Source organism: Haliotis rubra, unplaced genomic scaffold (genome assembly GCF_003918875.1).
Source record: "Haliotis rubra isolate DU_JTF1 unplaced genomic scaffold, ASM391887v1 Scf175, whole genome shotgun sequence".
Lineage (NCBI taxonomy): Eukaryota > Metazoa > Mollusca > Gastropoda > Lepetellida > Haliotidae > Haliotis > Haliotis rubra.
This window is the reverse complement of record NW_025765725.1, coordinates 414,600-440,169: the sequence shown is the minus strand read 5'-3', so window position 1 is coordinate 440,169 and position 25,570 is coordinate 414,600. Positions and strand designations below refer to the sequence as shown.

Below are 25,570 nucleotides of genomic sequence, written 5' to 3'. Positions count from 1 at the left end.
CTCTTCCTATCCGTCACCACTCGCACCTTTCCGTAACCCCCAAGAAGAGGGCTTGTCCCGGAATAACACGAGTTGGTCACGATTGCATTCGTGACCAGCGAGAGAACATTCGTGACCAACTCGTGTTATTCCGGGGCCAGAGGACATTCGTGACCAACTCGTGTTATTCTGGGACCAGAGGACATTCATGACCAACTCGTGTTATTCTGGGACCAGAGGACATTCGTGACCAACTCGTGTTATTCCGGGACCAGAGGACATTCATGACCAACTCGTGTTATTCCGGGACCAGAGGACATTCGTGACCAACTCGTGTTATTCCGGGACCAGAGGACATTCGTGACCAACTCGTTTTATTCCGGGACAAGACTTCTTTTTGGAAGTTACGGAAAAGGGCGAGTGGTGACGATTGGTCACGACTACACTGCGCATGCTCACTGTGGCTGTACAACACGATACAACATGTAGTTGTTGCCAGAAACCAGGTGAAACGTGATACTGTTGTATTCATGCATTGTGTTTGAAGTTTGACGTCTGAAGCAAAGTAAACAAATATAAAATACTTCTTAGAGCCCAAATATGGATTGATAAACATTGTATGATATAATATCTGATGCTCAACTTCTTTTAAAGGAAAAACACAAATGGTGTCAAAATGTCCTACAAATCTAGCAACAAAACCATATAACCATAATGTAAACTATTACGAAAAATATCAAAACACAAAATGTCATTTTTCAGATATGCTGGAAGTAAACTGCCCCAAGAATACTTATAATATAGAAAACATTACCATTGACAAATGGTGATACTTCAGCTCAAACAACTGTCGCATTAGATAACATAATGCCCTTGTCTCTGGTTTTGGTCAAAATCAAATTTTGTCCATTTTTCCCCAAAAATTATTCTCGGGTCTGTAACACAAGGTGTGTTGGCACAATATTATTTTGTTAGAGTTACCTGCCCTTGTTCTACGTGTGACGTGTCAATGAGAAACTATGAATTAAAGCATTTATGATTAAAAAATAATACATGTATTTTGGGTCTTCTAAGATTTGGCACAGCTTGTCTTTGGACAGTGGCAGTTACATAAAAATAGGGTTAATTCTGTATCAAACGTTACAGCACATATGGTGTGTGTAATCCTTGCACCATTATAGGTCTGTCCACCACCATCTCACAAGGAAAGCTGCAAATAGGCTTCCCAACACCAACACAATATTTAATGATAAAATATATTTTTACGACAATCACAAAATTGAGTGATAAATTTGAAACAGTTTTCATGTATAATGTATGTTTTAGAATTGGCAAATAGTTTATACCTTCGAATTTGATTATTCAGAATCTGATGGCCCAGCTTCTCCAGCGAGCCCCAAGTTAAAGTCTGAGTGGGAATAAGCCACTCATAAAAAACCTTGTCACATGGTTGAATGGGGATTAGCTGGACACAATGGCGGATTAGAATGTCTGACTTATATCAATAGGGGATCACTGATCTTCATAAACTGATCTTCACAAACAGACCTTCACAAACTGATCTTCACAAACAGACCTTCATAAAGTGACCTTCACAACTGATCTTCACAAACAGATTTTCACAAACTGATGTTCACAATTTTTAGCATGCATAATGACATGACTCAACCCAGTCAGCAAGCCTGACCACCTGATCAGTGAGTGAGTGAGTTTAGTCTTTTGCTGCTTTTAGCATTATTCCAGTAATATCATGGCAGGGGACAGCAGAAATTGGCTTCACACATTGCATGATCCTATTAGTAACCTCTCATAAGTAACCTTTCAAAATTAACCTCATTAGTAACCTCTCATAAGTAACTTCTCATTAGTAACCTCTCATTAAGCAACCTCTCATAAGTAACCTCTTATAGGTAACCTTTCAAAAGTAATCAACCTTTCCAAGTAACCTCTCAAAAGTAACCTCTTATTAGTAACCTCTCATAAGAAACCTCTCATTAATAACCGCTCTCATAAGTAACTTCTTATAAGTAACCTCATAAGCAACCTCTCATTAGTAACCTCTTATAGGTAACCTTTCAAAAGTAACCTCTTATAAGTAACCTCTTACAAGTAACCTTTCAAAAGTAACCTCTTATAAGTAACCTCTCATAAGTATCATCTCCTAAGTAACTTCTCATTAGTAACCTCTGATAAATAACCTCTAAAATAGTGATGACCAGTTCTAAGCCAATCTTCCAACAGAGCGGAGGTCGATAGCATGAGTAACATGCCACACTAATAACGTACAATGATAAGCAGATTGTAAAGGCACACAACATGGCCATCCAATCCTCATTTTAATCTGGGGCTGTGGGGTAGCCTAGTGGTTAAAGCGTTCTCTCATCTCGCCACAGACCCGGGTTCGATTCCCCACATGGGTACAATGGGTGAAGCCCATTTCTGGTGTCCCCCACAATGACAATCCTGGAATATTGCTAAAAGTGGTGTAAAACTAAAACTCACTCACTCATCTTAATCTAAGACACTAATGAGCTACTGTGTCCATAAAGAGATGAGAAATGTCCATCAAGTAACACATAAGGACCATTAGGTGAAGCTAATCTAAATATGGACTAAAAAATACAGTGTTGCCTTGGTTACTGAAACAATGACTAGAATTCACACACAGTTCAACAAGGTAGAGAAATGAAGTACTCACACATCTCAATACTTCATCCTACAATATGAATATTCATTTGTCAGTTTCGTCTGTAGACTAACATCTAGTCTCTGAAATGAACATATTTTACAGCAGTCTCCAGATTATTTTCATAAAATATAATGCAAGGGATCCAAGAGACTTTCTTCATTTTCAGAGGCTAAAAAAATCTGCAGAGCCATAATTGTGTGGAATTATTCTGATTCTGATCATCCATCACCTACATGCCACTGAAAGTGTGTGTGACAGGAATATGCCCCAACACCTCTCCCCAAAGACACTCCCTTCCACTGCCATATCTTCAATATCATTATTCACTTTTACACATAAATGCAAACATTTTAGACCTCACCCCCTCATCAATATTGTTATTCACTTTTACCCATACATGCCAACATTTTAGTCATTAACCTCCATCTCAGGAGTAAAAATGAAAGGGAGATATTTCTTCAATGTAATCACACTTATTTTCTGAGTGAGAGAGGGGGGTGGGGGTGGGTGTTAGGGGGACAGAGAAGGAACAGGTCTCAGTGTGGGGTCTTGGGAGAGGGGGGGGTGTCACCATGTGCTGATACTAAACACTGACAGCTAGAGACTAATGATAACAAGTGTTTGCCACTAACATGACAATGTCCCTCCCCGCACGGTCAAAGTCACCCTGAAATGACTGGTGTCTGCGTAATCACCCAATGTAGGCTGTCGACATAACTGAAGACATTGGGTGCAGCGTTTTATGAGATACCATGTTTACATAAGTTTGAAAAGTGGTCAAAGTGTCATGGTGACCTTGAAGATAAGGTCAAGGTCACCAAAATCAACTGGTGTCTGCGTAATCCACCAATGTAGGCTGTCACCAAATATGAAGATATTGGGTACAACAGTTCATGAGATATCTCATCAACAAGGGTTTAAAAAGTGGTCAAAGTGTCGTGGGCGTCCCAGTGAAGGTAAGTTCAAGGTCACCCAAATCAACTGGTGTCTGCGTAATCCCCCAATGTAGGCTGTAACCAAATACAAAGACATAGTCCCAGTCCAGTGTTTCTTCTGTTGGGCAAGTTAATTAAGTTGTTTACTTAAAAAAATCAAGAAGAAAATAGGCCAGTATAGTGGAAAGATTATCAGGGCAAGTAATTTTACACGTGCCATTGTACCGGAGTACACTAGCAATATTAAAGTTAATTCCACCCCTGATAGGGTATAACAGTTCATGAGATATCGCGTCAACAACAATCGAGACGTACATTAGTATGAACGGACGCTGCTGAATTCCGGATTCTAGAGTTACCACAACCTCTGGACATGCATGGGCTGTAGTGAGTATATTTGTTTCAGGTCTGTAGGACCAACTAATACGTTAGATGGTGATATCAACACAAAACTTCATCACATCATAATGTTTGTCGGTCAAGCAATTTACATGACAGGTGAACAAATTATGGATGTCCACTTTTGTAATATGAGTAACACGATATTTTGGAGTATAATGCATGACAGGTGAAAAAAACATCCAGGTGTTCCGTCGTACATTTTGTCAAAACATAACCTCATCTCAGTTGATGTGCCTGTCCTATTAAAGGGAGATAACTTGCAAGGAGAACACTTCATTTGGCCCAAGTGGTGGCGTGTGGTCCTTTGCATGGAGTTCAGGTCACAATCAGTTGAAGTTAAGCAACGTTGGGTGTGGAGAATCCTTGGATTGGTAACCATGTGATGGGTAACTCCAGAGAGTTTCTACTACTTCAGTCCTGCCCTACAACGAAGCGCACATGTGGTCTCACCTTAGGCAAGTGAGTTTGTTCAAAATTGCCTCTGTTCACCCAGCAGAAAATGGGTACCAGGTGAAATATGTGGTGAGACTATTAACCTTCTAGCGCCTAACAGGTAGCTTGGGTTATCTGGGGTAATCATAATCAGATTGTGCGCTTTGAGCAGGATATCTAGCCTGGAAAAGGGGTGTTATAAATATTCTCATTATTATTTGGCCCAAGTTCAACTACAATCCAAAATCAAATAGTGACAATACATTGAAAGTCACAGTAACATATTACACATACAGAGGACTCAGATTGACAATCTGACAAAAACTATACATTTGCATGATTTCGAACTTTAGAAATGTTCTCACATACACAAATATTTAGCGATATTCACAAAAACTTTAACAAAATATTGACCAGAATTTACATACCTCAAATAACATTACCAACATATTCAGATGATTATATATTTAACAATCAGAGTAAACAAACCAGGTTGTCGACTCAGGTGTATAAACAAACACAAGCAGGTACACAATCAATCAGAAACAGCTGACATGGGATACCTCTGTATACAATTCGGATATTTCAATCTCCTTAAAATCGAATCTTTTTCTCTGCTGTGATACAGGGATATCAAATCTTCACACAGGGAGGTATCACAGCAGAGTGAGTGAATGAATAAGTTTAGTTTTATGCTGCTTTTAGCAATATTCCAGCAATATCATGGCAGGGGATACAATAAATGGGCTTCACATATTGCATCCATGTGGGAAATTGAACCCAGGTCTTCAGTGCGACAAGCAAAAGCTTTAACCTTTAGGCTACGCCACCGTTCCCAATATCAGTAGAGAGTGAGAGGAATATTCATAACCAATCACATGATCTCCAGAAAACCTCACATTACTTGGTGTCTGAAAGAATACATTGTCACACTTTAACTGACATTTTCATTGAAAACTTTAATTTCTTTTCAGCTTGGCCAAATCAACTTGTCCACCATTACAAGTGATGTGTTTCACAGTGACAACTGACTGAGTCTAGTGTGTGGGCCACAAAACTGATTAATGACCATGAAAACAGACTTGTTTGGGGTCAGGTAATTGATTCAGGTGATACACACGACAGAAGACTTATTTAATACTGGAAATTTATACTAATTAAACTGCTGCCATGCTTGTGGTGGAAAACGTTACCTGCCCTGGGTGCAACCTGACAATACAAGTTACCTGCACTGGGTGCAACCTGACGATACAAGTTACCTGCATTGGTAATAATTTACCTCCACCTGTGCAGACTAGACATTCCGAAATCGATCCCACACACATCAAATACAGTCCGGATAAAACAGAAGTAACCCCTGTCTGATGTAGCTGGGTGATCCAAGGGTCATGATTGTCAAAGAGCATATATATATATGTGACACATGATTGATCACAGTGGGAGTAATTTTTTGCTTCAGTCAGTACACTAGAAGGGAGACTCCAGTCTCTCCAACAACATACAAGTCTACAGTCTAGTTTCATAATATTGCGCTAGTGTTTCTGCAAAGCATATTTGGTTTCTTCTTTGACATTTTCCCCCATTTTTAAACAGATTTCAAATTTCTGGGGAGTGAGAGAGTGGGTTTAGTTGTACGCCGCACTCAGCAATATTCCAGCTATACTAGGCACATAAAGAAACTGTGCATACAAAAAATTTACATCTAAATTTATCAAACCTGTGTAGACACATAAGGATTTAAACTCAAGAGATTAGTGACATGTATCCGACATGCATGCACGTGCCACGTTCCGTGACGTCAGTGGGTTCGTCCTTGAGACGTGCAATACGTTGGTGCATGTGCATTCCGGGAGAGAGAAACAGAGCAAATGAATGCCACACAATACTGTCACTTTGGAAAGCTCAACCCCTGCCCTTGCGATCGTTCAAAAAATTAAACGGCTATTGAAAGCATAGCATGCCAAGGCTCATGTCTGCACAACGTCAAGAGGCCATTGGGATGGTCCGTGGGGGAATGTCTCAACGACAAGTGGCTGCACATTTCCACTGCCACCGGAACACCATTTCTGCACTGGTGAGACGCTACCAGAAAACAAATGACGCCATCGATCGGCCACGTTCTGGACGTCCATGTGTAACATCGCCAAGACAGGACAGATGGATTAGGGTGACCCATCTTCGCCACAGGTTTCAGACTGCAGTGATGACTGCCCGAACCATCCCAGGACTTCTGTAACCTTGGATCGCGTTGGGGGTTGATGACTTGTATAACAAATATTACAACCACATTATGCAGTAAAAAGCCACAGACACAAACAAAAGATTATCTGTATAAAGCCACAGGCTGATGGATTATGTTGACACTTAAAACTGAATCACTTTCATCAGTCTTTTTGACAAAATGCAAGTAAAAAAATAACATAAAAAAATAAAGAATTCAGTTACAATTTAACACAACACTAAGATGGCACCAGTGAGTGGGGATTGTGCCTGTCAATAGACTCGTTAGAAGCTGGTCCCAAACACAAGGGAGATGACTCATCCTGCTGTCAACATGCACAATCACACATCCTGTAAATTCTAAACACGTTACTCGCATTAAATGTATCATGAAAAAGGCAAAAATTCCCCCAAACATCTGTCAAGTTTGATGTTTTCATGGTTTTGATACATATAAACATCAGCAAAGAAATTTGTCCACTTTTGGTCAGAATGCTTTGATACACAACTTTGATAATGATAAATGCTGCTAATGGAATAATGGATCAAAGGCAAAATCATTGCAATGATTGTACTTGATCTGATTCTCATCTGAAGTCAGTGAGTTATTCAATGCCACTCTTTTCTTGCTCTGCCTCTGTTTTCTTGAAAGTGAACAACAAGTCCTCGTCCGTGCCGAAGCTCTTCCTGGCCTTGTCGTACTGGCTGAATCGGCTGCAGCACATGTCTGCCAACACGAATCATCATCATCATCATCACCATAATTATCATCATCAGACCTACATCATCATCATCACCATCATCATCATCGTCGTCATCATCATCACCATCACCATCATCATCAGACCTACATCATCATCATCGTGTCAAACACCATGGTTATTCTGAGTACTATTTGCAATAATGAACCACAATAATATATATTTATTTGTTTGTAGTTTATATGGTGGGGTCATTAAATAATCGAGTCTGGACCAGACAATCCAGTGATCAACAGCCTGGGTATCGATCTACGCAGTGTTATAACCACACAACACCATGTACTCACCTGGGCCCCCCTGGTCTGGGTTCCTGTAGTAGATATGACCCTTGTCTGTGTTATACCCACACTGTAGTAGATATGACCCTTGTCTGTGTTATAACCACCAACACAACACCTGGGCCCCTGGTCCAGTAGATATGACCCTTGTCTGTGTTATAACCACACAACACCATGTACTCACCTGGGCCCCCCTGGTCTGGGTTCCTGTAGTAGATATGACCCTTGTCTGTGTTATACCCACACAACACCATGTACTCACCTGGGCCCCCCTGGTCTGGGTTCCTGTAGTAGATATGACCCTTGTCTGTGTTATACCCACACAACACAACGTAATGTCCTGAAAGTAAGAATAAGATTGTGTCTTGATACTTGTTGGCACAATCTGTCTATATTAGTACTTGATCTTGACTTGTTACTTGTGACATGTTAGTCTGGTGTTTAATACACAAAATAATTCAGTGACAATCCAGTGACTGACATCATGAGCATCGATCTGCAGAAATGGGACATGATGATATGATCAACCAGGTCAGCGAATCTGACCACCTGAGTGACTTGCATGATACTGATGCATACTTTCATGGTAACAGAGGTAATTCTGTTAAAAGTACAATGTCACACATTTTCGACAATAGTTTGGCCTATATTATAGATATTGGGGCATATGCACTCACTTTAGCTTCCTATTGATGCTCCGTAGGAATAAATGATTTATTATCCCTTATGACTTGCATGAAATCGATAATTGAAACTTCGAGGTGGTCAGCTTCCAAACAGAGAATACTTACTACATGTGGAATGTAAACAATTGCTCCGTAGGAATAAATTATATGGTAGCTTCCCTGAGGGCTGATAGTTAGTATTATTGAGAGAAATGCAATATTTACTTGTTAGAGAAGTGTGGTGTGACAGTGTCTTTAAATACTACACATCATTATACTAGAAAAGAAATACACTCTTGTCTGACTAGTCAGAGTCAAAATATTCTGATATATATACTTATGTAAAATTTTCACTTTCAGAGTACAAAACTTGAACATAATTTGGGACAATAACATACCATAAAATATTTCAATTGAACGACATATAAATAAACCATATATTTATAGCATTCCCAGAAATTATTGAGAAAGTTGTTTCAGCAAATATCTAATACATGTATATAAACAGAAGTTTTAATTAAATGAATATGTTGAGATATGATGCTCTTACAGTCTAAGTGTCTTTTCATGATGAGTACTTTGTGAGACCTCCTTGCACTGCAATACATGACTGAACGCCTAGGTACATTAGCGATCAAAGTTTGTAGGAAATCGTGTGACAGCGTATCCAAATAATTGACCACTTCTTTCTTCATATCCTCAATATTTCTAAGTCCTTTTTGGTTTATTCTGTCCTTCATTAGTCCCCACACATTCTCAGTATGGTTTAAGTGTAGCTGGGCCAGTCTAAAACTTGAACATTTTTGTTTGACAACCACTGTTTTCTGTACCCCACAGTGTGTTTTGGGTCATTATCATGTTGGAAAATCCAATTATCTTCATACAGTGTTCGGGCCAGTGGAAGGATATTCTCAACGCTTTTCAATTTTCCCCTACTCACAATCTGACCAAGTCACCCGTGATCCGTAGCACTGAACTTCCTTGGCCTCCCTGACCCTGTCTTATGCTCAATCCCAACTCCTGACTGAATATTCTTCATAGTTCTGTATACTGTAGACAGAGGAATGTCATGTCTACCAGCTAACCCTTTTGCAATAGTCACACCCCTTTCAAAATCATCTAGAACCAGCTTTCTTTTCTCTTCTGCTGTCAAATCTGCCATGTCAACAAAGGAAGTCGTCTGCTACACCAGGGGAGATAACTCTTGATGTAGTATGGTTCATTCTTAAGCCTACAAGAGTTGCCTCCCATATTGAGTACCTTACTACATAATGTAACACCTATTTTAAAATTCTATTATCAGTATTAGGAAACAAAGATTTTCTCAATAATTTTTGGAAAAACTGTAAATTCACTCTTCGATCAATACAAATATTTTAACAAGGCCTTGCTGAGTAAACATGCTATCCACTGTAGCAGAACCCATAGGGACACCAAACTGAGTATATGTGGAACAAGTCAACAGTGTCATAGACGGGTATGTATACACGCGTCTTTCTGCAGGTGACATCCTCGGTGCTTGTTTACATTCATGTAAACAGTTCTGTTGTGTAAAAGAAATCAAATACACATTTACCATCACTCAGGAAAATTATGGACTACAAAACATACAGTTATACATTGTCAGATGTTTCACCGGAATTCAGTTGTTTTGTGCCATTTGTCACTTCTATCAATAATATTTGTTAGCATAATTAGTGAGTGAGTGAGTTTAGTTTTACATCGCGCTCAGCAATATTCCAGCTATACAGCAGCGATCTGTAAATACTCGAATCTGGACCTGACAAGCCAGTGATCAACAACATGGATCTATGCAATTGGAATACAATGACGTGTCATTCAAGTCAGCAAGCCTGAACACCTGACCCCGTTGGTCAACTCTTACAAGCATGGGGTAATCAAGACCAATTCTTCGGTAAATCACGGGTAATACAAGCAAAGATACATACAAGATTATTGTGCCAACAGCAAATGGGAGTACACTGTGATTGTTACCTTGATATGCAGCACAAAGGTCCAAGCAGCACAAACAACCCTTTCGCTGAAAGAAAAAGAATGATTCAGTGAATACTTAAGACATGAACAGAATTATTATGCCTTTATCTCTTTCATGTCTGTAAAATGTGTTTTCTACACTTAATCCTGAAGTGGTTTACTTTTGCAGAGTGTGATTGCGCTATATACAACCTGTACCATGTTCAAATTGGCTGATGCAGGTTGCCTTAAGTAAAAGGTTGCACCCTGTGCAGATAACAATGAATCCACCAACATCTAACAGCTGTCATCATGTGTTTTAATTGGGAAGTAAGTGACTGGAAGTAACAAGACTTGTTACAGCATAAACATTTGTGTACTCATTAACATACATAGCAGTAATCATATAATTGAGATATATAAATATAGGTAATGCAAACTTGAGACAGAATCATTCATCATTATCATCATGGGGTCTGGTTCTGTTGAATGTATCTGACAATGAGTACTTGTTGTGAAAATTGCTAGAAAAGTATTTATGCTACTTTATAGAACCAGGGCCAATGTTTTATAGTGCAGCCGAACCTATAAGCCAGGTCCCAAGGAAAGGGACATAACTGACTATAAAGGTTAACTTTCTATTCCATTCAAACCTACATGTGTTTATGGAGTAATATTTGGCAGGACTGCAAATAATCGAGCCTGGTCCAGACAATCCACTGATCAACTGCATGAGCATCAATCTATGCAATTGAGATACGATGACATGTGTCAATCAAGTCTCCTTTGTCGCCTCTTACGACAAGCATGGGTTACTGAAGACCAATTCTAAATGAGGTCCTCACAGCTATTGTGTGTTAAAAATGCAGCTGACCTGCTTCAGTGGCTGACAGAAAAGTGATGTCATTTGACTGTAATGTATGACATCACAATGACCTGCAAGCTTCTCACCTTGTCAATATTTTATGTGGAAGCCAGTTTGGAGCATAAAGTTATTCTTCTTGTGGCCTGTCGGACAAAGCGATCTTAGCGCTAAGATGATCATAGGCCTATGTTTAAGTATGGGAGTTACGATCACCTTAACGCTATGATTATCAATCTCATGTTTAAGTATGGGAGTTACGATCACCTTAACGCTATGATTATCAATCCAATGTTTAAGTATGGGAGTTACGATCACCTTAACGCTATGATTATCAATCCAATGTTTAAGTATGGGAGTTACGATCACCTTAACGCTATGATTATCAATCTCATGTTTAAGTATGGGAGTTACGATCACCTTAACGCTATGATTATCAATCCAATGTTTAAGTATGGGAGTTACGATCACCTTAATGCTATGATTATCAATCCAATGTTTAAGTATGGTAGTTATGATCACCTTAACTTTATGATTATCAATCCAATGTTTAAGTACGGAAGTTGCGATCACCATAGCGCTAAGATTGCCTTGTGGTACGGGGCATGGGATGTACCATGTGACAATCAACACTCACCATGGAGTCGCACCAGATACATTCCATCTGCGTCCAGTTCACCAGACTAATCACCAGATTGTTTGTCTTCAGATGACGGACGATGTCCTCAACGCCCAGCGTCCTGCAGATGAAACAAGTTCTGTCATGGTTAATAGTTTCTAAGTTTCTTTCCTCATTTTTCACTTGCTATTCATGCCATACATAACTCAAGCAGAAAAACTAAAGTATAAAAGAATCACATGGTCTTCTACTTCTTTTGAGCAGTACATTTTATTTTGCACTATATCATCAAGTTTGTTTCACTGTGATTTTTAATACTACTAATAATAGTCCATTTACCATGCGCATTTCACCATGCACAATGCATGCTCGAAGCGCCCATACCATCTGATTGTTATTACCTTGCATAACCTAAGAAGCCTGTTAGGCGCTAGGGGGTTATCACATAAAAACTTTATCCCACTGGGTACCCATTTTCTGCTGGGTTGACAGAGGCAATTTTGAACTAACTCATTTGCCTAAGGTGAGACCACATGTGTCACATTTGCTTTGTTGAGGGTCAGGACTGAAGTCCTAGAAGCACTAAGGAATCAAGCTGCCAAACACGATCATCCATCGAAGGACTCTCCGTGCTCAAAGTTGCTTAACTTCACCTGGTTCTATCCACAGGACCATGTAATTTGGGTCAGTGTTTCAATCCGTATAAATTTTAAGAGAGCACCAGTCTCACATACACGTTATGTCTCTGACTGTAAAGGAATAATTTTTTTACCTATTTTCAAGATTTTTAATATTAAATGAATTTCCAAATCGGGATTACCAATATTTTCTGTTATTTTGATTCGTATCTCTACTAACAGTATAAACAGCAATGGAAAAGCTGTGAAGTTAAATTGCTTCAGAAATTAGACATGATAAACTGAAGTGTATTCACACTTGCATAAGTTGTCTCCCCTTATGAGGAATGTGCTGCTACTTCCCATCGGACTTACCTTTGCTCCACATTGATGCCATTAGCCCTGGCATCGTCAAACGCCTTGTTGACCCGCACAGATTCCTTGTCATAGTTCCGGCAGTAGTAGGCCTGCATGGAGAAGATGGAGATGTTATTGACCACGGACTGGGCAAGTCGGGATGCTCCGGTCAGCATCACAGCACTGTTTCTACGTTCTACATGTTGATGAGGTGAGGTGAGGTGAGGTGAGGTGAGGTGAGGTGAGGTGAGGTGAAATTGGGTTTAACGTTGTGCTTGAGAATATTTCGCTCATATGACGACGTGCATGCGTGTGTATCTGTATGTGCGGCTGCTTGTCCTAGGCCAGACTGAAGCTGGTTTTATAGTGTTAGCCCACTAAGATTCCATGACGCAGTGAAGCATTAATACCCCACTCAGACACATTATACTGACTCCGAGCCGACCAGTCCTTGTACCCATTAATGCCGAGCGCCAGGCAGGGACCAACAAGAACCATATTTTAACGTGCGATCCGACCTTCCGCTCGCGGACGCTTTAACCACTACACCACAGAGGCGGCACATGTTGATGATAAACAGGGACATCATTGGATGGACATTTGAATTTTTTTATCATTTTGAAAAAACTTGTGATGCCATCATAATTATTAGCAGGGGCGTAACGCAGAATGTCCACTTGACCTTGAGCTATTCAACAGAGACTCCCCCTGTGGATTGTCTACAGAAGGTCCTGTTTAATTTGCTTTTGAACACCCTGCAAATAACACACGTTACAATTCTGGGATGAGGAAAAATGTGGTACAAACGTTACATATGTTTCAGGGGGAATAAACCTGTAACCTTTGCATCTTTTGACCCCCCCCCCCAATATTATTATAACGACTATTTCCACGGACTTTCAACCTACACATTAAGATTTTACCCTGGTCATGTCACTGATGGCTGTCATGGTTGATGGTGTTGGGAATCGGAAACCATATCCACTATCGATTAACTGAGGATTGTCGTGAACAATTATCGATTATAATCTAAATACATACATTTTTAATGTAATCACCAATTTTAAGGGTTTTTCCCAAGTTTTTTTCTACTTACTGTCATGCAATGAAATGCACGCATGCAAGTAACACACTGGAATTGTAATTATGCAATAAAAGTGGTTAAAATTTTACAATGCACATAGCTTTACGCTGTTGAGGACATGTTTGTTCGTGAATATTCATCAAATTTAATGGTTAGTTTACTTCATTCAAGTGTGTTTTACTAAAACAACAAAATTCTGATTAATTGAAAATATGTTTTTACAGTCGAAAATCATTTTTAATCCTTTTTTCGAACGATTTTCGATTATTTTCGATAATCGGAACACCATTGGGCATCAGCTTAAGTACAGAAACATAAATGTATAGAATGGAAAGAAACCAACGTGACGTCACAAATCTAAGAACTATAGTACAAATAGTTGAGTGAGTGAGTTGGGTTTTACACCGTTTTTAGCAATATTACGATGGGGACACCAGAAATGGGTTTCACACATTGTACCCATGTGGGAATTGAACCCAGGTCTTCAGTGTGACTAGCGAACACTTTAACCCCTATGCTACCCCACCACCCCTCCTATGATGCAGATCACTGGATTATCTGGTTCAGACGCTGCCGTATAGATGGAATATTGCTGAGTGTGCTGTAAAACAACAAACAAACAACCCCAGTTTGGTTTTGAAATACAACACTCAGGGTCAATGCTGGAAGGGTGTTCACGTGCTACATGTGATCCTTCTCTGGTCGTCGAATTAATCTTTTACTGCTTTGCTATTGTTTCAACATAAAGTATCCAAATGTTTTAGTTCTGGATATTTCTTGGATTTAGTAGGTGGTTAAAACTCATTTTGTTGAGATTATCTCTCCTCTTCTTGTTTACATTCTCAGCAATGCCCCGGGAAGAGCATTTCATCTTTTACATGCAACTGTACATAAAATTTGCAAAATATGTCCTTCAGTCTATTAGGTTGTTTCATTTAAGCACAATTTTTGTGTCGAATAATTAGTGAAATTTATAAACAGTGTTTCAAAAATAATCACCAGTCCAAGCAAAAGACAAAGGCATTGTTTTTCAAGTTAACACTCGCTGAGGTGCTCAAAGCACTGATTTTTAATGTAAATATTGTTAAAATATTCAGCTTAAAGTCTCTGAGAACAGATACCCTGTGTAGTTGAAGACTCGCTCCCATATATACATGTATTAACATTATGATTTTATTTTTCAAGCGGGGAAAATAAATTTTATTTTAATTCTTGAAAAAATACAATTGGCAGATCCATAAAATAAGGAATAAAATTGGTCTGGCCTAAGGTAGAAAGAGCGGATCCTACCAGTCTCAGTGATATTATCTGATATGATACCTCTCTCTGTGTCGATCTGTCTATACTAGCACAGGAAATCCCATCAGACAAATTTTGGAATACAGCGTTTTTGCATCAAGATTTCTCAAGTTCTTATTTGAGTAAGTAAATCATTTGGACCAGGACTCCTGACTTCAATTAATATCCTGAAAACAACTGAATTGGGCAGTTCTGAATGTCGGCAGTGCCAGTTTACTGTGGATATGTCATACACCCTGTAACTCCTCAGTGACGTATCATCTATATAGAAAAGGACATTAGTGGAATATTAATGCTGAAGATGTCCTTGTCGATACAACGCAATCAAATGTATCTAATACAACAGCATGACAGTTCGATCAAGAAAACGACACAGCGGAACGGAATCATCTTAGGGTATGTTTCTGTATTCTGGTTTTGGCTGTATACAGAAACGCACCTTGGGTACACGTCTGTAGTACCCATGCTGATAACGACCCCTTCAGCAATATTAATATCCAGTGTGGTTTTCATTTAATTTCTTTGAAGGTTTTACTCAGGTGATAATGATATGAAACCAAACCGTTCGCATAAAAGGAGACATCTTACATCTGATTGGCTGAAGTCCCCATAAACCTTACTCCTCAGTGACTTATCATCTCAGCCTGTGTTCATTCAGGGTTCGGCCAACACAGCCTGTATTGATGATCGTGAGCTACACAGATATAGGTATGGTGTCCGAGACCTGATTTGACTGAGACTGAATCCCACCCACCTGCTTGCTGTAGTTCTTGTCGACCCCCAGGGTGGTGGTGAAATACTGATGGGGGATGGCGTACCGCTTCAACAGATATGCCAGGTCAATAGTCCACACACTGAAACATGCAAGTGAAGATCCCGGTTAGAATTGGTCTTCGGCAATACATGCATACAGCGACTAGCGGGATCAGGTGGTCAGGCTCACTGACTTGGTTGACATGTCATCCTATCTAAGTTGTGTAGAACGATGCTCATGATGTTGATCACTGGATTGTCTGGTCCAGACTCCATTATTTACAGACCGCCATCATATAGCTGGAACATTGCTAAGTGCGGCGTTAAACAAAAACCCAACAAACATCCAGTTTCCTTCTTAGGAAGGCTGGTCCTATGGTTAAAATGTTTGTTCATATGCCCTGCAACCAGGTTCAAAGCTCCTGTATGGTTCCAGCATGTAAAGCCCATGTTCTGGAGTGCACTACCAGGTTTACACAGCATTCATAGAGCAACCATCACCTTCAGGTTTACAGCATTCATAGTGCAACCATCACCTTCAGGTTTACTGATTTACACAGGATTCATAGTGCAACCATCACCTTCAGGTTTACAGATTTACACAGGATTCATAGTGCAACCATCACCTTCAGGTTTACAGATTTACACAGGATTCATAGTGCAACCATCACCTTCAGGTTTACAGATTTACACAGGATTCATAGTGCAACCATCACCTTCAGGTTTACAGCATTCATAGTGCAACCATCACCTTCAGGTTTACAGATTTACACAGCATTCATGGTGCAACCACTACATCACTGGGTGGAGAAGACTGAAATGGCAGAAGACATACCTCTCCCCACACTGCAGACTGTCAAGGTCGGAGGTGTACACCTGGTCGCTGGGAATATCAAAGTACCTGCAAAGACAACACAATAGTGATCACAAGATGACAAATCCCAGCAGCCCAAACAATTTTATAAAACCCCACATCATCTTAATGTCATAGTGAGCCCTCCAAAAGTGATGCATTAAAATTGATGAGAATATTCCAGTATACAAGAAGAGTTATTGAGCCATCAATACCACGAAAATGGGATTGCAGGGGAAAAAAACTTTCAAACTTTCCCACTAGACCCCAGGACCAGTGAGTGGACAATAATGAGCGGTCCTGTCTACTTCACTGGTCCAATGTAATATTCATAGATTTACTTAACCATCAATACAAAATTCACAGGCCACCAGGACCACCAGGGCTCCAGATAAATGTTCAACATCAGGAGTAAGTACTCCTTACTTTTTCAATGCAGGAGTACTGGAAAACCTTAAGAGTACATTAAGAGTACATTAAATGTACTTAATGGAATTTAATGGGGTACCAGTAATCTTGTGTTTTGTTTCATATGTGCACAACAACATTGCTACTCTTGTGTAAACAAGTCAATAAACAATAAAACAATACTTTTTCAGATAAATACATCTGTAAATCATTCTAAGACCATACACCATTGCTGTAGTGCTACGTTTTCCATATTATTTCCTACCGTATCGTGCATATTATATATCCGTACATACTCCGATACGGCCCTTATCTGCAGCCCTGACCACTGCTACCTTATCGTCTAGAGGTCCTGATGAATTATTACTAGCCAGGGACCAGAGGACCAGTGTAAATTTCGCACACTAGGACATTTCATTTTGAATGTAAGAACTGAAAGCATTAGCTTACAATATGACCCAGTATTTGTGTGCATACTGAAGAAAACCTGTAGTTTGGGGTTCTGGAAAGACACATCAAATGAATACACATGTTGCCTCTAGTTATAAGACATATTTGAGAAGGTTGCTTGGAACAAAGACAGTTTCATACGCTGCATGCAAGTGTCACAGCTCCTAGGTCAGTCAGAAAGCCGTGTTAAAAAATTAATGGCTTATTGCGAAATGAAAATAATGCCATTTCAATGAAAATGCATTTGTAACCATGGCAACTGCTTATTCCATGATATTCCAAATGCAACTGGGTTCATGAAAACATGAGCAAAAACATCATAACCAAATGTTTGCCTAAACCTTGCTTGCATGAGGCCACTAATTCAAACATATTTCCTAAATCTGTGCTGAATTTAGCATTACATTTTAAACGGAAGGAAGAAAATAGAGATATGTCAACAAAATACTGAAATAGATTCTTCACCTGATTATATATTGCCCTGTGTGAGATCTGAGCACGACATCTACCATCATAAAACAAGACCACCATCACAATGCTTCCTCAAGAAAACTAGTACAATGTAAGGACAAGGAATTAAATGAAAGTCATAAGCTGATTAAGATATCACAACACACCTAACCAGGCTTCTGTGAAAAAGCACAATGAATGATCCATTTGATAGCCTCCCACAGCGATCGATAGATGTTTTTAAAGTTATCAAAGGATCATCTTAACCATAACATCCCTCTCTTGATAGATGCGGTGCAGTCACCTCAACACCACTGAGACCAAATTCTTAACATCCTTGGAATGCTGACACTGCAGACAGAAGTGTTCAGACAGCCTCACAGTGACCTGTAAATATTGAAGTCAGGAACAGACAGTGCATGTGATAGTCTGTCTCTCACTCCCTGAAGTCAGGAACAGACAGTGCATGTGTTAGTCTGTCTCTCACTCCCTGAAGTCAGGAACAGACAGTGCATGTGATAGTCTGTCTCTCACTCCCTGAAGTCAGGAACAGACAGTGCACGTGTTAGTCTGTCTCTCACTCCCTGAAGTCAGGAACAGACATTGCATGTGTTAGTCTGTCTCTCACTCCCTGAAGTCAGGAACAGACAGTGCATGTGATAGTCTGTCTCTCACTCCCTGAAGTCAGGAACAGACAGTGCACATGTTAGTCTGTCTCTCACTCCCTGAAGTCAGGAACAGACAGTGCATGTGTTAGTCTGTCTCTCACTCCCTGAGCCTCAGTCTCTTGCCCAGCCCTTTCTGCAACACTAACGCCCAAAATAAGCAAATCCATACTTCCTCAGGTTCAGGCACCTGTTTGGGCTAAACGTATTTATATTGCACTTGGATTCAGGCGGTGCTTAAAGGTCACATGCAACCAAAAACAAACATAATTAAAACACAATCATCACTTATTCATGATAAGTGATTCACTTATATAATATATACATTGCAGATTATGAAAAAACAAATAAACAAAATTATAAGCGTACAATCGCAAATCAAAAGTGCAATATTTTGTACTTGTGTTTACTTCCCTCGAAAGGAAGCAGCTGGGATACCGAACCCAGTCAGAGCGGGTGGGCGTGCACTCCAGTGTAAGAAAGCCTTTCATTGGCTGGTTCATTTGCCGATACATTTAGGGCTCTTTGTGTGTGTATAGAGATGTTGGTTTTTGTAAATACATGCTCATTTTTGAGTATAACATTTTGCAATCAACAGACACCATAACATGTCATGTGTACAAGTATCACACCTGCCTGTCTGTGTAATTACATAATGTGACAGAGACAGAACTCGGGTGCACGAGCCACAAATCAATGCGTTTTGTCTGTGGTGTATAGCCTGATAGGTGTTAAGTTCAAATTGCATGTAGTCAGTGATCGCAGTTGCGTATTGCATATTGTAAATAGCAGACAGGCAGGCAGACACATTTTCACTGTGCATGTGCCATGAGCGTAGTGCAGCACAGCTGTTGAAACCACTTTTCACCCCAGTTGGGGTGAATTTAGTGAATCGTTTGAACTCCGAATTTGAGGGGTTTTTTTTATCGCATTATTTTTCAATTTTATATATGCATTTTTGATCATTTGTTACTGTAAGTCCATACCGAAGGTATCAGAATCTGCAAAGTTGTATTTTACGTTGCATGTGACCTTTAATTAATGTTCATGTGTATATAGACACCATAGGTGGATCTAGAGGCGGCTAGCAGAGGTGCCCCCCACCCATTATTAAATGACTATTGAAACTTTCTTGAAAACGGGTGAGCATAGACTGTGCACAGCCCTTTTCTCAAGCACCTCTATCCGCCCCTGGGCACTGTCCTGTGTTGACAGGGTGTCAAATCTTTAGGGCTGGCTATTGATATTGTGCATGGAGTCTGATAATTGTTTAACTAAATATTGATGGATTATCGACAAATATCAATAAGATAAGAAGTCTGAAAGAAATTACTATATTTCAGACCACCGGTAAGATGTCACATGTTTACACATGGGTTACTAACAAAAAAGCACCCTTAACATAATTCAGAAGAAGTCCATGAATAAAACTTGGTTGAATGAACGATATTATCTATGACACTATGACAGATCGTAAGAGCTTCCAGGTATTTTTTTGACAGGTAAAAGCTTCCAGGTGTTTTTTTTTATAGGTAAAAGCTTCCAGGTGTTTTTGTTGACAGGTAAGAGCTTCCAGGTGTTTATGTTGATAGGTAAGAGCTTCCAGGTGTTTATGTTGATAGGTAAGAGCTTCCAGGTGTTTATGTTGACAGGTAAGAGCTTCCAGTTGTGTTTAGGTGTTTTTGTTGACAGGTAAGAGCTTCCAGGTTGTTTTTTGACAGGTAAGAGCTTCCAGGTGTTTTTGTTGACAGGTAAGAGCTTCCAGGTGGTTTTTTTGACAGGTAAAAGCTTCCAGGTGTTTGTGTTGACAGGTAAGAGCTTCCAAGTGTCTGTGTGGCAGGTAAGAGCTTCCAATTGTCTTTGTTGACAGGTAAGAGCTTCCAATTGTCTTTGTTGACAGGTAAGAACTTCCAGGTGTTTTGTTGACAGGTAAGAGCTTCCAGGTGTTTTTCTTGACAGGTAAGAGTGAGCGAGTGAGTGAGTTGGGTCTTACGCCGCTTTTAGCAATATTCCAGCAATATCACGGCAGGGGACAGTAGAAATGGGCTTCACACATTGTACCCATGTGGGTAATCGAACCCGGGTCTTCAGCGTGACGAGCGAATGCTTTAACCACCAGACTACCCCAATGCCCTTGACAGGTAAGAGATTCCAGGTGTTTTTGTTGACAGGTAAGAGATTCCAGGTGTCTGTGTGGCAGGTAAAAACTTCCAGGTGTCTTTGTTGACAGGTAAGAGCTTTCAGGTGTCTTTGTTGACAGGTAAGAGCTTCCAGGTGTCTTTGTTGACAGGTAAGAGCTTTCAGGTGTCTTTGTTGACAGGTAAAAGCTTCCTGGTGTCTTTGTTGACAGGTAAGAGCTTCCAGGTGTCTTTGTTGACAGGTAAAAGCTTCCAGGTGTCATGTTGACAGGTAAGAGCTTTCAGGTGTCTGTGTGGCAGGTAAAAGCTTCCAGGTGTCTTTGTTGACAGGTAAGAGCTTCCAGTTGTCTTTGTTGACAGGTAAAAGCTTCCAGGTGTCATGTTGACAGGTAAGAGATTCCAGGTGTCTGTGTGGCAGGTAAAAGCTTCCAGGTGTCTTTGTTGACAGGTCAGAGCTTTCAGGTGTCTGTGTGGACAGGTGTCAAAGCTTCCAGGTGTCTTTGTTGACAGTTGTCCAGAGCTTTCCAGGTGTCTGTGTGGACAGGTGTCAAGCTTCCAGGTGTCTGTGTTGACAGGTAAGAGCTTCCAGGTGTCTGTGTGGCAGGTAAAAGCTTCCAGGTGTCTTTGTTGACAGGAAAGAGCTTTCAGGTGTCTGTGTAGCAGGTTGTCAGCGCTAACAGTAGTCTGTCTCACAGTCCCTGAACCACATTATTTTCCCTTCTGCCTATCCCTGCAATGCTAAAGCCCTAAATGAAGCAAGTCTAGATTTCCTCAGATTCAGGATCTGAATCTCCCTGTTCACTTGGGCTCTTGTTCAGTCTAAGAGGAACTGATTGTTCCTATCAGAATTATATATATTCAGAGAGTAAGCATTGGTCTCTGCATGTGTGTGTCATTGTTGTTTAACGCTGCATCAGCAATGTTCGTGATGTTCAAGGGGCATCAGGGCGGACCAGGCATCTCATTTCATGAACATCTTTCATGAATAAAAGTAATAAGTCTTTATTCTTATTTTGTACTGTGTGAAGGAGGATCGGTTTGTTGGTTGGTGTTTAACGCTGCACTCAGCAATATTCCAGCAATATGGCGGCAGTCTGTAAATAATTGAGTCTGAACGATCCAGTGATACGCTGCACTCAGCAATATTCCAGCAATATGGCGGCAGTCTGTAAATAATTGAGTCTGGACGATCCAGTGATACGCTGCACTCAGCAATATTCCAGCAATATGGTGGCAGTCTGTAAATAATTGAGTCTGGACGATCCAGTGATACGCTGCACTCAGCAATATTCCAGCAATATGTGGTGGATCTCCAGTATCTTGAGTTCTTTTGGAATTGTTTTTACTTTTGCTCAAACTTGGGTATTTATCTATATTCGATCGACATTTAGTTAACGATTATCGATTCCGAAGAGCTATACTGATAGCCATTCCTACAAGGGTTTATATAAAATTGAATGGAGATACAATCAGTGTGCGAAATAGCCACTGGCCTGATAGCCCGTGGCTAGTAAATCTCCACAGTCACTGGCCCGACTGGCTAGTAAATTATTTATGGAGTCATTTTGTAAATATATCCCTCTCCGACTTGTTAAGTTGTAATATACTATTAAATCATGCAAGATTATGGCCTGATAAAAATGTTCATCACATTAGCAGCTTAATGATGAAACCTGTGTCTATATTCAAATTTCGGACTACTGCATTATTTTGTGGGCCAGTAACTTTCAGGCATAGCTAACCCGACTGACTAGCAAAATTTGGAAACTATTTCGCACACTGGATACAATGTAATGAATTATCAAGTATTCTCTGTCAATGTTGAACTCACTTGAGGACCATGGATATGCAGGCAAGTCCGCAGTCCCAGTGGAAGCACTGTTGTACGTGCGGCACGGTGATCCTCCGGACATTAGAATCACTCTCATCTCCCCCTCCTGTCAAGAACAGCAAATTATCAGGAATAAAGACAGAGAAGATGGAATTTACAAACAAATATTTTGTGAGATTTTCAAAATAGGACATACCACACACAATTTGAGAAAAATACAACCTTTCCAGGATAGATTTTACAAAATCAAAAGAAAATCTATCAAATCTCACCTTACGCTCATTTTGAAATTTTCTTACTGCTTTATTACTGAGAATGGCTTTAGGACACCTTTTCACCAATATTCCAGTGAATGAGTGAGTGCTTTGCCACACTGAAGTGAAGCGAGCTGAGAAGTCACGTTGGTTGGTTGTTTAATGCCGCACTCAGCAATATTCCAGCTGTAATCAAGTCTGGATCAGACAATCCAGTTGACTTGGTTGACACACGTCATCGTACTGCAATTGCCCATATCAGTGCTCATGCTGTTGATCACTAGATTGTCTGGTCATGGCTCAATTATTTACAGACATCCGCCATATAGCTGGAATATTGCTGAGTGTGGCGTTAAACATGTTAAACAAAAAACCAAACCATTTTGGTGTATCAATTAAGTAAACAATAACAAAAACGACATAAAATGGTGTAAATAAAAATTGATTACTGTTCACAGTCAAAATTATCGGTAAACAATATTTGCTTGCGACTTATTAATTTCTATTCGTTTATATTTTAGGTAAATATGCTGTAACTCCATGTTTGAGGTAGGAAATGTAAATGACAACGAAAATTCAAACCACCATATTTGAAATAACCCCGAAAAGGCTATGAGCAGTAATATGAGTCATCAGTCATCTCTGTGTTTGCTTCCAGCTGACAGAAATACCTGAATAACTCTCGCATACTTTTAGTATTATTACGATACACTGTGATAGGCAGAGGGGAAATGAGCTACCGTGTTTGTTGCCAAGTCTTATTTCAGCCATTTCCTTGTATGTTGATGTGATGATAATGGCAGATGATGTTCCATCACCGATGTCGCCTCGAGTCCTTCTGATGAGTCGTCTAGTGGATGTTTACTAATGAAATCCAGGAAGAAACAACCACATGATGTTTACACCGGATGTGAGGCTTGTCATCAAAGGGAAACAATCCGCGGTATAAGTTGCATACCACTTTCAAGGAATTGCCACAGATTCTCTGCTCTAAATCTTTTCTAGTGCGGAGATTATATTTTATCTTGATTTGTATGGAATCTTTGGGATCGTCTTGACAAACCGGGCCATAAACAGATATTAGATTAAGACTGAAAAATACACTCGGAGATGGTAAATGCATCAAAATAAAGGCCATGTTTCCACCCGATACAATGGTGGTTTGAAAACTGTCATCGGTAAAATGAGTGCCAGCACGAATCCAAAGATCTGAATCGAGGTATGGCACGATGTGCCACGAGCATTGAAATATTGAACTTAGTTTTGAAAGCCATTTTGCAGCTCTTCATTCAAAGTGAAGGTGTCAGCATCAGCCGAGGCTTCGCCTGCCTCCAACACACCCCCACTGACCATTTCAGAAACAAACCCACAAGGATCGGACTGGGGATCTACATTTTTGGTGGTTTTGGCTTGTCTCTCAGACCTGGTGCGGGTATCCAGTGAGAGGCTAGTGCTCGATACGTAGCCCCTAACAAGCTTTGCCACCACACGTCATTGCAAGGTTAAATTTGGTTTATGCTGGGAAGATTCCTGAAGAGGTTACCAGAATGGATTTCGAGACATCGGCGCCGATAATAGTCTACCCGTCGAATATTATCGGACACGAGGTTGTTGTGGTGTGTTATAATCTAATTTTACTTGAAATAAACAAACCAAAAGAGTTAACATGGAAACTTATGTGGGTTTTTGCTTTGACTGGTGATTTTTAAAGTTCTTGTTTTCCCTCCTGCCATTAGGTTTTCTGAGGACAAAAATCAGCAAATCTAGAAATAAAATTGGTCTGGCCTTATGGGTAATATCAATGATTATAAATATGAAAATTGTTGTTGATATCATTCTGACTTTTGGGAAGATTCTAGTATTAATTTACACACATAATGCTCAAGGTTATGTCTGTAGTTAAAGGCTGCTTGTTAAGAATGTTCAGGTTGTTTGTTTCTATGGGTAATCCATGAATAAATGCATTGCCACTCATCAGTCATGTGAAGTATCTTGAGTTCTTTTGGAATTGTTTTTACTTTTGCTCAAACTTACTTGTTGGGTATTTATCTATATTCGATCGACATTTAGTTAACGATTATCGATTTCGAAGAGCTATACTGATAGCCATTCCTACCAGGGTTTATATAAAAATAGAATGGAGATACAATCAGTGTGCGAAATAGCCACTGGCCTGATAGCCCGTGGCTAGTAAATCTCCACAGTCACTGGCCCGACTGGCTAGTAAATTATTTATGGAGTCATTTTGTAAATATATCCCTCTCCGACTTGTTAAGTTGTAATATACTATTAAATCATGCAAGATTATGGCCTGATAAAAATGTTCATCACATTAGCAGCTTAATGATGAAACCTGTGTCTATATTCAAATTTCGGACTACTGCATTATTTTGTGGGCCAGTAACTTTCAGGCATAGCTAACCCGACTGACTAGCAAAATTTGGAAACTATTTAAGCACACTGGATACAATGTAATGAATTATCAAGTATTCTCTGTCAATGTTGAACTCACTTGAGGACCATGGATATGCAGGCAAGTCCATGATCCCAGTGGAAGCACTGTTATGCGTGTGACACGGTGATCCTCGGACATTA

General features: G+C 39.9%; 1 protein-coding gene and 1 long non-coding RNA gene across 2 annotated transcripts; both read right to left on the bottom strand.

Moving 5' to 3' along the window:
• Nucleotides 1-253: 253 nt before the first annotated feature.
• LOC124272983 lies at nt 254-3,457 on the bottom strand. The gene is made up of 3 exons (XR_006897510.1): nt 1,926-3,457; nt 1,838-1,894; nt 254-1,797 (listed from the first exon to the last, which is right to left on the bottom strand). It is a non-coding gene; the product is annotated as an uncharacterized LOC124272983 (long non-coding RNA).
• Nucleotides 3,458-6,582: 3,125 nt separating this feature from the next.
• LOC124272978 (protein GUCD1-like) lies at nt 6,583-24,059 on the bottom strand. Its single transcript, XM_046708216.1, has 9 exons — nt 23,716-24,059; nt 22,722-22,827; nt 16,762-16,827; nt 15,928-16,027; nt 12,809-12,900; nt 11,835-11,937; nt 10,357-10,402; nt 7,959-8,036; nt 6,583-7,384 (listed from the first exon to the last, which is right to left on the bottom strand). The coding sequence occupies exons 1-9, from the start codon at nt 23,744-23,746 to the stop codon at nt 7,263-7,265; spliced, it is 744 nt and encodes a 247-aa protein (XP_046564172.1). The 5' UTR covers nt 23,747-24,059; the 3' UTR covers nt 6,583-7,262.
• Nucleotides 24,060-25,570: the final 1,511 nt, after the last annotated feature.